Raw genomic sequence first — 14,535 nt, 5'->3', positions numbered from 1 at the left:
CCTAACCACTACTCCTCAATGATTTAGCCACTACCTACGCATTAGCATCCATTTGATTAATTGCTTGCCTTCCTTCCTCTACCGTTATAACCCCTCTTCTCTATAGCTAGTTCCTTTTTGCCCTCTGGCGCTGACTAAGTATCTCATTTGCCTCGAAGGTCTTTATTCTTAGCAGCTAGTAAGGCAACCTAATATATAACTACCTTTGTCCTTTTCTTAAGAGACCTTAGGGCTTTAAGGATTAATTCTAGGGAGCTATTTTAATGTCTTTTGATTTATCTTTTAAGGTATTTAGACTAAGATCTAGCCTTAAGTATAGTCCTTAGGGTCCTTAAGACCTAAGAGGTTAAGGGCTTAGCTCTCTCCTTAGTAGGTATTAGAGTTTATAGCTATATATTAAGCTTAGAGACTATAATTTCTAGGTTAAGGGGAATAAGGCTAGCTCCTTTAAAAGCCCCTTTAATATTTCTCTCTATTATAATAGCCTTATATATAGTGTAGAAGGCTAAAAAGAACTTAGTCTTTAAAATATAGGTTATAAAGTATCTAATTAGATACTTTATTTCTTAACTATAAGCTTTCTTAAGTAGCCTAAAGTACTTAATATTAAGTAGCTAAAGTAAGTAAAAGGAATAAGGTAATATATAAAACTAGATAATCTTTTTTTCTTTATAATATCTCTTAAAGTTAATAAACTAATAACTTTTATAGCTATTAAGGATTAAGAGATAATAAGAACTAATTAATTAATTAGTTATATATTAATTAAAGTACTTAAGCCACTTAAGACTAGTCTTATTATTAGTCTAGCTATTTTAGGTTATTATAATAGCCTAATCGCCTAGGAGGTTACTTTCTCTATATAAATTAGCGAGGTAATATTAGCCTATATTAATAATAAATAGCTAGATTACTTAGCCTTTTATATTAATTACTTAAATAATTATAATCTATTCCTAGTTTCTAGGCTATATTAATTTTAGCTTTAAATACCTTTCTAAGCCTATAATAATTATTTTACTTATAATTATACCTATAAAAAAGCTAGTCTTATTAAAGTTATAGATATTATTTAATTAGATATTATACTTAGTAATTATATTTACTATAAGCTTAAACTAATTATAAATAATAATTAAATCTTTATACTTAGCTCTCTAATAGTTATATTTATAAAAAAATATATCTTAAGCTCTAGGTATTACTTAATAAAGTTTAAAGCCTAATACGCATTAATTAGTAATATATTACAGTTAATAAGTAATTAATTAGTTATTTCTTTAATATTATAAAGCTAAGGGGGGAATTCTTATAAATCTAGGTTAAGAATAAAGTAAATAAGAATTTATTCCTTTAGATTAGATAGGCAACGCGATTTATTAAAGGTATCGCATTGAGATTAGATGCCTTGCTATTAGCGCCAGAGCCTTATTTAATTAATATTATATATCTTTATAGCATATTAGAGGCTTAATTTTTAATTACTTTTAAGGGCCCGAAGTATAAGAAGTAATCTAGCTTTATTATTTAATTAAGATATAATAAGTTATTAAGAATTAATTAATTAAATAGAGATAATATAAATTAGGGGATTTTTATTATGCTTAGTTAACTATTATATTTATTATATATATATATTATTTAAAATATATTTATTAATATTCTCTTAATATCTATAATAAGTAAGTAAACTATCTAAGTAAGTAAACTACTTTTCTTAACCCTTATTACTATATATAAATATAAAAATACTATAAAGTATCTAATTAATTAAAATTACTTATTATACTTTTTTTTAAATATCTTAATTATTACTTAATATATTCTTATATTATACCTAGGCTTATTATATATATTATATCACTAAATACCTAGCCTAATTAACCTTCCCTAATTATTACTTCTCTACTATTTTATAGCTACTTATATATTTATATCTATCTAATTAATTACTTACCTTACTTAATTTATTATTATTACCCCTCTTTTCTATAGTTTAGTCCTTTTAGCCCTTTAGCGCTAGCTTAATATCTTATTTACCTACTAAAGGTCTTAGTTTTTAATAACTAATAAGATAACCTTATATATAACTACTTTTATCCCTTTCTTAAGAGACTTTATAGCTATAATAATTAACTCTAGAAAGTTATTATAATACCTCTTAATTTATCTTTTAAGGTATTTAAACTAAGATCTAGCCTTAAGTATAATCTTTAAGGTCTTTAAGACCTAAGGGGTTATAAGGCTAATTACCTCCTTAGTAGGCATTAAAGTCTATAGCTATATATTAAGCTTTAAGACTATATTTTCTAGGTTAAGAGGGATAAGCCTAGCTCCTTTAAACACTAACCTAATATTTCTTTTTATTATAATAGCCTAATACGCGGTATAGAAGGCTAGAAAGAACTTAGTCTTAGAAATATAGGTTATAGAGTATCTAATTAAATGCTTTATTTCTTAATTATAAGCCTACTTAAGTAAATTAAAGTACTTAATATTAAGAGGCTAAAGTAAATAAGATAAATAAGGTAATATATAAAGCATAATAATTTTCTTTTCCTTATAATATCTCTTAAAGTTAATAAAGTAATAACTTTTATAGCTATTAAGGATTAAAAGATAATAAGAATTAATTAATTAGTTACTTATATATTAATTAAAGTACTTTAGCTACTTAAGACTAATATTATTATTAATTTAACTATTTTAGCTTATTATAATAGCCTAATTACCTAAGAGGTTACTTTCTTAGTACTAATTAGTAAGGTAATATTAGCATATACTAATAATAAATAGCTAGATTACCTAGCCTTTTATATTAATCGCCTAAATAATTATAATTTATTCCTAGTTTCTAAGCTATATTAATTTTAGCTTTTTATACCTATCTATGCCTATAATAACTATTCTGCTCTAAATTATACCTATTATAAAATTAGTTTTATTAAAGTTTTAGATATTATTTAATTAGATATTATACTTCGTGATTATATTTACTATAAGCCTAAACTAATTATAAATAATAATTAGATCTTTATATTTAGCTCTCTAGTAATTATATTTATAAAAAAAATATATCTTAAGCTTATAGTATTATGTAATAAAGTTATAAGCCTAGCGCTTATTAATAGGTAGCGCATTATAATTAGCGAGTAATTAGTTAATTATTTCTTTAATAAAATACTATCACGGGGGAAATCCTTATAAATCTAGGTTAAGAATAAACTAAATAATAATTTATTCCTTTAGATTAAATGATTAATATAACTTTAATATAAAATTATATCTTAATTAAATGCTATTTTATTAGTAATATAAGGTTATATAATTAACTTTATATATATCTATAATATATTAGAGGCTTAATTTATAATTATTTTAAAGGGCTTAAAGTATAAGAAGTATTTTAGTCTTATAATTTAGGTTAGATATATCTAGTAGTTAATAAATTAATTAATTAATTAAAAGGTTAGGTATAAGAGGGAAAAGTGGTTTACTTACTTAGATAGTTTACTTACTTATTATATATATTATATATTAATTACCTTAGTTATTAATATAACTTAGTTATATTTAATACCTTTAAATATATTATTAGATATAACTTATAACTTATTTAAGATAATATTAATATCTCTTTTATAAATATAAATTAATATAACTAGTTTATTTCCCTTAGGATTTATATAATTATTATAATATAATTAATAAGTAAGTAGGTTAAATAAGTAAGTAAGTTAAAAATCTTAGCCTCTTAGACTAAAATTATAATAAAAATACTATAAACCCTTTAATTAATTAAAACTACTTATTATACTTTTCCCTAGATATTTTAATTACTACTTAATATATTTTTATATTATAACTAGGCTTATTATATATACTATAGCGCTAAACGCCTAGTCTAATTAACCTTCCTTAATTACTACTTCTTAATAATTTTATAATTATTTATATATCAATATCTATTTAATTAATTACTTATAATACTTCTTATATAGTTATTATCTCTTCTTTTTATAATTTAATCTTTTTTGCCCTTTAGCGCTAGCTTAATATCTTATTTACTTCTTAAATATTTTAGAGCTTACTCCTTAATAAGGTAACCTTATGCATAGTTACCTTTATTGCTTTAATATTAGACTTTAAAGCTTTAATAATTAACTCTAGGGAGCTATTTTTATGCCTTTTAATTTACTTTTTAAGGTATTTAGATTAATATTAGGCCTTAAGTAATATCTTTAGGGTCTTTAAGACCTAAAGGGTTAAGGATTTAGCCTCCTCCTTAGGAGGCATTAGAGTCTATAGCTATATATTAAGCTTTAAGATAATATTTTCTAGGTTAAAGGGAGTAAGCCTAGCGCCTTTAAACCCTCCTTAGATATTACTTTTAATAAAAATAGCTTTAAAAGTAATATAAAATATAGAAAAGAACTTAATCTTTAAAATATATGTTATAAAATATTTAATTAAATACTTTAGTTATTAATTATATGCCTTTTTAAGTATTAAAAAGCACTTAATATTAAGAGGCTAAAGTAAATAAGATATATAAGCTAGTATATAAAAAGTAATAATCTTATTCTCTTTATAATATCTCTTAAAATTAGCAAAGTAATAGCTTTTATAACTATTAAGGATTAAAAGGCAATAAAGACTAATTAATTAATTAGTTATAAACTAATTAAAGTACTTTAACTACTTAAGACCTAGTTAATTATCTATTTATTTATTTTAGCTAGTTATAATAACTTAATTACCTAAGAGGTTATAATCTTAATATTAATTTATAAGGTAGTATTAGCCTATACTAATAATAAATAATGCGATTAATTAACCTTTTATATTAATTACTTAAATAACTATAATTTATTCTTAATTTCTAGGCTATATTAATTTTAGTCTTCTATGCCTTTCTAAACCTATAATAACTATTCTAGCTATTATAATGCCTATTATAAAGCTAGTCTTATTAAAGTTTTAAATATTATCTAATTAGATATTATACTTCGCGATTATATTCTATATAAGCCTAAATTAGCTATAAATAATAAATAGATCTTTATATTTAGCTCTCTAGTAATTATACTTATGAAATAAATATATCTTTAGCTCTAGTTATTACTTTATAAAGTTATAAGCTTAGTGCTTACTAATAGGTAATATATCGCGGTTAACTAGTAGAGAATTAGCTATTTCTTCTATAAAATATAGTCGCAAGGGAAATCCTTATGAATCTAGGTCTAAAATAAATTAAATTATTATTTATTCCTCTAGATTAGATAATCTTTATGACTTTAGGATAATATTATATCGTGATTAAATGCTATAGTAGCGGCGATGTAAGGTCTCAAAGGGGACCTAGTATATAATTACTACGCATTAGAGGCTTAGTTTTAAGTTATTTTAAAGGGCCTAAAGGGTAAGAAAGATTTTAGCCTTAGCATTTAAGCTTAATATTTTTTTTAATAAGGGATTAATTAATTAAATAGAAATATTATAGGTTAAGGGATTTTTAACTTACTTACTTATCTAACCCACTCACTTATTAACCATATTACTTAAGATAGGTAATAAGTCTTTATTTATAGTCTTTAAAAATATTAAGTTAAATAATACTTTAAAATAAGCTTATTATAATATTATAGCTAATTAAGGTTAGATTTATATTATTACTCATAGGATTCTTATTTATAAAAAGATTTATATTAAGTTTATTAATCTCTTTATTAACTAGGTTAAGTAGACCTCTAAGGTTAGTAACCCTTTTAAGGCGGGAACTTTTTAAGGCCCCTAAGTTAATAAAGCCTAGTATAAGAGGGTCTTATTATATATTAAAGAAGGTAAATAAAAAGGTATTACTCTTTGCTTTAGCGATAAACCTTACTAAGGTATTAATAGAAAGGGCTTTTTTATTAAGCCTATAGTCTTTATTAATATAAAGGATAATATAAAAATTTATTATAAAGAGGTTTTTAGCCCTTTAGTTACTATTAGCTCTTTTATAATAAAAGAAGAAGCTACTAAGCATACTAATAATATATTCTATAGTCTTAGGGCCGCTATCTTTATTAAAAATATTACTTATATATATAATATTATTAAGAAGATTAAAGCTAGAAGTAAGTCTACCCCTTCCCTTTGCGGAGTAAGTATTAACTCTAAGTCCTTAGTGGTTTAGATTAATAGTAGTAATAACTCTAACCTTTGAATCCCCTTTGGTAGCATAAAGTAGAGCGGAATTAGTAGAGAGTTAGGTAAAGCTAGAATCACGGCTTATATTACTGTGAAAGCTGTTTACGTTAACCTCGGCAACCGACTGTGAAGATATCAGAAGTGTGTAAGGGTCAGGGCGAGTGATTGGTGAGAATAGACGGGGTTGCTGTCGTTTATTACGACTTTGCCGTGCACTAAGGGTCGAGATAAAATAGAGCAGAGGCTATTAAGGGGAATAAGACTTAGTGTGACTTAATTTGAAGACCAAGAAACCGGCCAGAGCTTAAAAAATGGCCGTGATTGATAGAAGAGAAAGCAGAGAGGCATTCATCGTAGTATCCGGGGGACTGATGAATGGTCTTGTACCAGGCGCGGCCTCGAGGCAATCATCGCGTACGCTTCTGCCAGAATCCGGGTGTTACGTCACAATTGAGGATCTTCGCTGACTGCTATTCAATAAATAACGGCTCTTCCACGGCATGGGCAAACACGTCTTCACCCTGTTATTGATACGGCAGACGCCGGGTCGACAGCCGAGCAGAGCTTAAGTGGGTCTCGCGAAATGTCCGAAGATGGAAATATTTTGACGTCAGGCTTGATACTAACGCACAATAGCGTACCAGAGTGTTAATCTTAATATATAGCGATATCGGCATTCAAAAATCAAGCGCCCAGTGTAGCCTGGCCAAGGTTGGCTGCTAGGAAACAATCTTGTGGGGACGACATGTTCTATCACCCGATTCTACCCTCTCAGCTTAATCCTATTGATCTTCTTAGGCCTCCATGGAACCGATCGTCACCGACTTGATAACCTGGTACTCCTCGAGTCCATATTTGCTCCCTTCTCTCCCGAAACCACTCTCCTTAATGCCACCGAAAGGTGTTTCCGCTGCGCTGATGGCTCCCGTGTTCACGCCGATCATGCCGGCCTCCAGTGCGTTGGCCAACCGAAGGGCACGGTGCAGGTCCCGGGACAAGAAGAAGCTAGCCAGACCGAAAGGTGTGCTGTTCGCAAGCCGGATTACCTCTTGCTCGTCTCTGAAGCTGAAGATGGCTGCCAGGGGTCCAAACGTCTCCTCGTGCGCTACAGCCATGTCTATTGTGGCATTCTTAATGATTGTGGGTTCGAAGAAGTATCCATTGCCAAGGTATGAAGGGCGATTACCGCCAAACAAGAGCTCTCCTCCATGGTCAAGAGCATCGCGGACATGTCCAGCGACCTTTTCGACCGACAACTTGTTCACCAACGGGCCCTGGGTAACATTCTCTTCGAGGCCGAACCCTAGCTTGAGCTGACGGACTTGTTCAGTCAATCGTCTGGCAAACTCGTCGACAACCGAGGCGTGCACAAAGAGCCGGTTGGCACACTGCCGAGGGCATTGTTAGTAGGAGCAGGTCGTGTGATGGGCTGGAGGGCCACTTACAACGCAAGTCTGGCCGGTTGCGCGGAATTTGGACTGCATCGCTCCTTTCACGGCCAAGTCCAAGTCAGCGTCATCAAACACGATAAAGGCAGCGTTTCCACCCAATTCCATGCTCATCTTCTTGACAGTCTTGGCCGCGAGTGTGCTCAGGTACTTTCCAACCTCGGTAGAGCCTGTGAAGCTCAACTTCTTGATGATGTGACTAGAAGCCAGCTCCGACGCCGCGGCGCGATCCTTGGTCGGGACCACCTGCACGCAGGTTGCCGGGATGCCGGCTCTGACCGCGAGCTGTGCTAGGGCTAGAGCTGTGAAGGGTGTTTCGCTCGGCGGCTTGACGACAACTGAACACCCGGCTGCAAGAGCTGGTGCGACCTTTCTCGTGATCATGGCCGCAGGAAAGTTCCAGGGGGTGATGATGCCGCATACCCCGACTGGCTCCTTTATCGTAAAAACCGTCTCCCCAGGAGTCGAAGACGGGATAATATCGCCGTAAGAGCGGGTAGCCTCTTCGGCAAACCAAGATACAAAGGAAGCCGCGTATTCGACTTCGCTTCTGGCCTCTGCAATGACCTTGCCATTCTCAAGGGTCAGAATTGTGGCCACTTGGGGATAAGTGTTAGTAAGAATCTTAGGTTAGGTAGGGATTCACTCGGGCAGCTCACAATCTTCCTTATTTGCGAGGATAAGGTCATACCAAGCTCTCAACAGCTTCCCACGCTGAGCTGCTGTTGTGGATATATAGAAGTTCTTCTGCGCAGCGTTTGCGCTCAAGATAGCTCTCTGGATATCTTGACGGCTGAAATTTGAGCAGTCGAGAAGGACGATATCAGAAGCAGGCTCGTAGACGGGAAAAGTTGAGCCGGACGAGGCGCTTTGCCAGCGGCCCTCAATGAGGCCCTAGCACCTGAGCAGCGACGAATCGCTCAAGGTGCGACCAAACCTTGCAAAAGGAGCTATTAGAAAGCTCACGCTTGGATGTGTTGACATCTAGATGATTGTTAAAAGACGGGGAGCAATCGGGGCCATGGCCAACTAGAAGACAACCGACAGCAGCTAGTGGCCTATTATCACAAGACGCCTTCCTCTACCAATCAGTAGCACCGGGCGAACACGCAATCCAAATGCCATTAATACCTTCCTCGTCAAGCTTTCCAAGAAAAGAGCCAGTGCAAGGTCTCGTTAGTGAGGAATCTATACCTACACCCACCTAGGCCATTGTCAGAGATATCGGGTTTCCCATACGGGACCGAGTACGAGATCCCGCTATCCCCGCATCCAAGTAGCTTTTGGCCCTTCCATCTCGGGATATGGCCGTAATTGGCAGGCGGCTTACACCTTTGCCTTATGGACGCTCGATCGAGGCCAAAAAGCATATTTACCAGCGTCTCATTTAAACCCGTTCTCACGCCTTTGGGGATATTGCATTCAACCTAGCTTCACTCAACTCTCAAGATCACAGTTTTCTATCACCTCTTCCCCTAACGCAACCTTTTCGGCTTCTCTAACTCTCATCTCCACACCCAGCCACAGCCGCCATGCCCGCATCACAAGGAAATCTAATAGGCACTTCTAACCCCTAAGCTATCCCTCATAGACACTAGGACTCATTCCCCGAGGAGCTATTCCGGCTCTATGCTAGCACTAAGTCGATTATTTACCGCTCAGAAGATAGAAAGGTTACCGTGGGCATATTAAGGGAGAAGGGTAAAGACACGCTTGTCTGGCCGGTTAATAAGTTTCTTTTCGTAATAGAGGGCACCATTGAGATTAATATTCATAGCGGCGAGAAGTTTATGTTAGGCAAGGGAGATATTATGGTTATAAAGAAGGGATAGATGATTACTTTTGAGTGTAGTGATGACTTTGCTAATGTCGCCGTCTTTATTGGCCTTAAGGATAAGGTTACTCTGGTTTGACGGATAAGGGACTACTTCGCTATAATAAAAACAATCTTTGTTTATCTCTTATCTTTTTTTTATCAAAAGCCGTGATGCTGGAGCTTAAGATGACCGCCTGAACCAGCATGAAGTTGCGAGAACCCTTGATGGGCCCATAGGTCGAATAGTGAAGGTTTGTGGAGAAACGGTCTTATCATTCACTTGTGAGTATCCTTGGAAAGTCTCCAGTGAGTTAGCAGCTATCTACCCTGGTCATGCCCTTAAGGACTTAATTAGCAAGACAAAACCTCGCTATAAATAGAATCATGAAAGTATTGCTAGTATATATATTATATTAGACTGTTGATAAGTTTCTACACGATGCTTCGTACAGCTCTAAAATCACTTCCTAGTCTCTACCGGGTTAGTTATAGCTTTCTAGCCGCGGGAAGCTCATAGAGGTAGTCCTCGGTAAGGTTCACTACTTCACGAGCGAGGCCAAAGCTATAGACATAACCTCCTACGTTCTAACCGTAGGCATAGATGACTCCCTGCCCATCAACCACCTCCCTCTCGCAACGCACACCGCAGACGCGTCTATCCATGGTGGCGTAGACGCCTACGTGATCGTACAGGATCGGCCAGTCTTTAGGGTCTAGGGACGGGAAGATATTAGGCTAATTATTGTGCGCGTTCTAGCAAATCTATTAATGACACCCGTTAGCGAGGTTCATCACTCCAAGACGGCCGCTTAGCTGGAATTACCTTCTTTCGTTGCTCCTCAGATATGGATAGATCCCGGTCATTCTCAGTTAGAACACCTCCTACATAGACTATGCCATCAAGCCGGGAAAATACAGTCGAGTAGTATCCCCTATCTCCTCGGCGGATAAAGAGTCAGTCGTAGGTGGGTAGAGCCTTTGCAACCACGCATTAAAGCCTCCAGGAAGTCAGGTTCTTCTCCATAACATCCTTAAGGTTCTCTGCCTCAATTCCAGAGGCATTAATGAGAATGTCATAGCCAAGTCCCTTTAGATCGGCGAGCGAGGAAACCCAAGTGCATCGAAACTTAATGCCGCGAGCCTAAAGCCTCTCGTACAGCCAGGTGAGGAACTTTTAAGGCGTCAGGACAACCGTCTTATATTTCATACCGTATATAGCACCTTTGGGAAGCTCCTCGTCGCTCAAGAAGCAGAAACTAGGCACTTTCCCGGCATACCAGACATCCGCTTTGGTGCCGCGATCCATAATCTCGGTCATCTCGATCTAGCGGACGCTCGACTCGGGGTTCGTCTCGGCCAGCCTAAGGAGTCCCATGAGACCCTCGAGCTGCATCTTTTGCTCCCAGGGTGACGACTGATAGACACCAACCCAGATGGCGCCGGCGTAAGGGCTAGCCCACTCCTTGGTGTCGTAGTCGCCTGGGAGATGCTCGGCCACGATGGTGACGTTGTAGTTCCTAGGCAGACTGGCCGCGGCCATCATGCCGGTTACGCTATAGCCATGGTTAGCTACCTAATGTAGCTTGATAAGGAAGACCTGATGCGCTTACCCAGCACCCAAGATGGTAACCTTGACCATAATAAAGAGAGATTTCTATATTGAGCTTGGCAGAAGGAGATGACAGACAGAACACTTAGGTTCAGACGGTTGACGAAGCTGCAACAGGAGATGCTTGAAGGACAAGTGGCATATGTACTCTAATGCTTGTCCCGGGAGCTTCCCCCAGTTATTCTCGGGGCTATCTAGTGTCACCAAGCTTCGGAGCCGTCAATCAGCTCTAGGGAAGATACACCCGGGCCCATCTCCGGGGATGTTAGTCAATTGCCCCATTGAGGCTAAATCCGAGGTCAATTCAGTGGGGGCGTCTCGTGCCTAGACCCGGCCTTCGCCAACGAAGAATGGATGGATCCTTCACTGCCGAGCCAAATTCAATTGCAGCACTCCATACGGCTCTCGATAACTGGATAGTAAGCGAGCCTTCCAAAACAGTCAGGAACCCGAGTTGGTTAGAGGCGGCCACTAACATTAGCTCAAGGGGCCAGGCGGTGGACTGCCGTTGTGCCGCATGCGGTGGCCTCATGGCCATGGCGGACTTAGCCGAGGCGAACCCGTGCTGAGGTAGCCACCAAGAATAAAGCGGATGCAATTATCGTGCTGCTTTAGTAACTTGTCTTCCGAGCTTTGAATAGGGATCAAGCCATCCTTTCAAGTTTCACCACGGCCATCTATCCCCTTCTTTATCCTTCTATTCCTCACAAAGACACCATGACCACTGTCGAGAGCCTTAGACGCAACCAGACCGCCTTCGATTATATTATCGTGGGAGGCGGCACGGCTAGGTGCGTTATCGCGAGCCAATTAGCATCAGAACTCCCAACGGCCAGCATCCTACTCATTGAGGGAGGTGAGAGCGACATCGGCAAGGAGAATCTCCACGACCTCAAACTCCAGGTTAATTCTTAGGGAGGAGATCACGATTACTGCTAGAGCTCAGTTCCTCAGCCCAAGGGTGAGATCCCACTATACACCAGGAGGTCCTCAGGCTCCTTAACCCACCGTTCACAGGCAATAGCTTCATCCAGCACTCACGCGGCAAAGTCCTCGGGGGCTACTCGAACATCAACGGCTGCATCTCATTCCGACCTCTCGAGTATGATATCCGCAAGTGGCAGGAAGCCGGCGCTCACGGCTAGACCTTTGACGAGATAGTGAGGCTCGTAGACAAGCTGCGAGTCACGGTCAATAAGATCCAGCCCGAGTACCACAACCCGGTCGACCTGGCGCTTATCGACGTAGCCTAAAAGGCATTTGGCATCCCCAGGACAGATTCGTTCAATAAAGACATTATGCACACGGGCAAGATAGCGCCATCAGCGGGCCATTTGGCTATCGCCCATAACCCGGAGAATAGCTATCGCAGCAGTGCCAGCATCGCCTACATACACCCAATTCTAAGGGGGGAGGAGAAAAGGCACAACCTAACCATTCTCACGAGCGCTTAGGCCCATCGCGTCAACTTCATCGACAACATCGCCTCTAGAGTCAGCCTGACTCTCAAGTCGGGCCTCCCGATAACTATCAGGTCAGACATTAAAACAATCCTCTGCGCGGGAGCCTTTGATTCCCCGCGACTATTACTCCTTTCCGGCATTAGGCCACGGGATTAGCTCGAGAGCTTCAAAATCCCCGTTATCGCGGATATTCCGGGAGTAGGCGAGAACCTAATAGACCATACAGAGATAGTCATAATATCCCATGAGTGCCCACAAGACTGCAACCAGGTCACGACGGGGGGTTGAGGCCAATCAAAACTCCCAGTGGCGACGATACTTCGTTACTCTCTATTATCCGCCTGAGAACGAAGTATCGCGATGTTAAGGCCTTAGCAGTCATGCGACCAGGAGAAGCAGCTGATGGCTAATGACATAACACTGGGGCAAGATACGGTTTGCAGTCTTGTGGGCACTCATGGGATAGGAGATAAAGGCCGCGGTTCCACCACAGTCCGTCATCTACTCAGACGTATGCTTCTTCCTACGCAGGGAGGCACAGAACTCGCGGGGAGATAACAGAGACATCATAGACTCTATGTTCCACGTCTTTGGTATTAGATTCGACGACAACACGGCTCGACATGGCTATCATGCCCCAGAGAACGCCTACTACCTAATCCCGAACCTCCCAAGGCCTCGTTCCCGGGGCCGCATCTCCCTCCAGTCTTCGGACCCCAAGGTCCGTCCAGCCATTGACTTTCGATTCCTAACCGATCCCGAAGACTACGACCTCAAGACAATCCTCTTTGAGCTCCGGGCAGGCCGCAAGCTAGCGGCCACGGCTCCCTTCCGAGACCTCATCAAGAGAGAGGTTGCGCCTGGCCCAGATGTCCAGACAGAGGAGCAGCTCATCGACTACGCTCGCAAAACCCACGGCACCATCTTTCACCCATGCGGAACGACCAAGATAGGAGACACCGCCAAGGACAACATAGCCGTTATCGATCCTCAACTTCATGTCCATAGAGTCAAGAAACTGCGAGTCATAGGTGCCAGTGTCTTCCCGCTCATTCCATCCGTTAACCCGATGTTGACCGTCTACGCCGTTGCTGAGAAGGGTACCGAGATGATCATTAAGGATTACGCTTCAGTCCATCTCAGGCCCAGGATTTAAGAGGCCTTGATGATATTATAAAACGCGAGAGCGCATGAATTAAGTGTATATAGCTATACAGAACGAGGACAATTTCCTTGCCCACTATTGGCAATTTTCCCCAAGAGATATCCACATCCTGCCACATATGAACGACATCCTTGCTATCAATCTTTCTAGGTGGCATCTTATCATTCGCCAGCTCCTCCAGGCCTAAGCAAAGGTCAATCTCCAGTTCTTAGTGATCAACAGCTCCAGCCAAGTAATATTAATGCCGCAGTCGTGAAGACCCCACAGCTCCTCCAGCAGATCAATAGCCCACATATTGACAGCCACTCTATTCGTTGAGTATATAGCTTTGAACCGTTCGACAGCCGCGGTGCGCAACTCGTCATCGTTCTTTATGAGCTCGGCGGCAGCAGTGAGCAGCAGTATTAAGTGAAAGCTAAAACAGGGCGCGTCGACGGGCGTCTTTAACAACCGTTCTAACGAGTCCAACACCAACGGCCTTATCCGGGCCTAGGAGTCTTCGATCGCGTCGGAAGCGTCGTCGCTCGAGTCGAGATCGCCGACTTAAGAAGGCACGCCACAGATATTGTACAGCATAATAAGTCCGTGGTTACGATACCCGATGCTCATGTCGACGAGGTCCTGGTCATCGTGGTCTAGTTCCTATGCCAGAAGCTGACCCTCGAAAGTCGCTTCTAGCACCGGGTCGCTAGCCTCGGTTTCCAGAACCAGGCGGCAATGCCGACCAAGGCATGCGATCAGATACAGCAGCTCCGACATAAAGTCAATCATCGGATAAAAAGAACTACGGGTGGCCTAGATGGCATCAAATATATGCGCCGTGTTGAGGGGTACGAGAT

General features: G+C 38.9%; 4 protein-coding genes across 4 annotated transcripts; 2 read left to right on the top strand and 2 right to left on the bottom strand.

Annotated features, from left to right (window-relative positions):
- Positions 1-6,989: 6,989 nt before the first annotated feature.
- Positions 6,990-9,013, bottom strand: MRS44_013043 (uncharacterized protein; the record flags this gene model as incomplete). The annotated part of the gene is made up of 5 exons (XM_065619022.1): positions 6,990-7,583; positions 7,641-8,242; positions 8,303-8,537; positions 8,581-8,627; positions 8,842-9,013. 5 exons carry the CDS (start codon positions 9,011-9,013, stop codon positions 6,990-6,992), a joined length of 1,650 nt encoding a protein of 549 aa, XP_065475094.1.
- Positions 9,014-10,783: 1,770 nt separating this feature from the next.
- Positions 10,784-11,098, bottom strand: MRS44_013042 (uncharacterized protein; the record flags this gene model as incomplete). The annotated part of the gene is made up of 2 exons (XM_046281633.1): positions 10,784-11,012; positions 11,070-11,098. The coding sequence occupies 2 exons, from the start codon at positions 11,096-11,098 to the stop codon at positions 10,784-10,786; spliced, it is 258 nt and encodes an 85-aa protein (XP_046126405.1).
- Positions 11,099-11,785: 687 nt separating this feature from the next.
- Positions 11,786-12,213, top strand: MRS44_013041 (uncharacterized protein; the record flags this gene model as incomplete). Its single annotated transcript, XM_065619021.1, has 4 exons — positions 11,786-11,859; positions 11,905-11,971; positions 12,023-12,029; positions 12,086-12,213. 4 exons carry the CDS (start codon positions 11,786-11,788, stop codon positions 12,211-12,213), a joined length of 276 nt encoding a protein of 91 aa, XP_065475093.1.
- Positions 12,214-13,108: 895 nt separating this feature from the next.
- MRS44_013040 (uncharacterized protein) lies at positions 13,109-13,687 on the top strand (the record flags this gene model as incomplete). Its single annotated transcript, XM_065619020.1, has 1 exon — positions 13,109-13,687. One exon carries the CDS (start codon positions 13,109-13,111, stop codon positions 13,685-13,687), a length of 579 nt encoding a protein of 192 aa, XP_065475092.1.
- Between the last annotated feature and the right edge of the window lie 848 nt (positions 13,688-14,535).

This window comes from Fusarium solani (assembly GCF_023522795.1).
Source record: "Fusarium solani strain SB1 chromosome Unknown bctg00000008, whole genome shotgun sequence".
NCBI classification, from domain to species: Eukaryota; Fungi; Ascomycota; class Sordariomycetes; order Hypocreales; family Nectriaceae; genus Fusarium; species Fusarium solani.
This window is presented reverse-complemented; position numbering and strand designations above follow the sequence as displayed.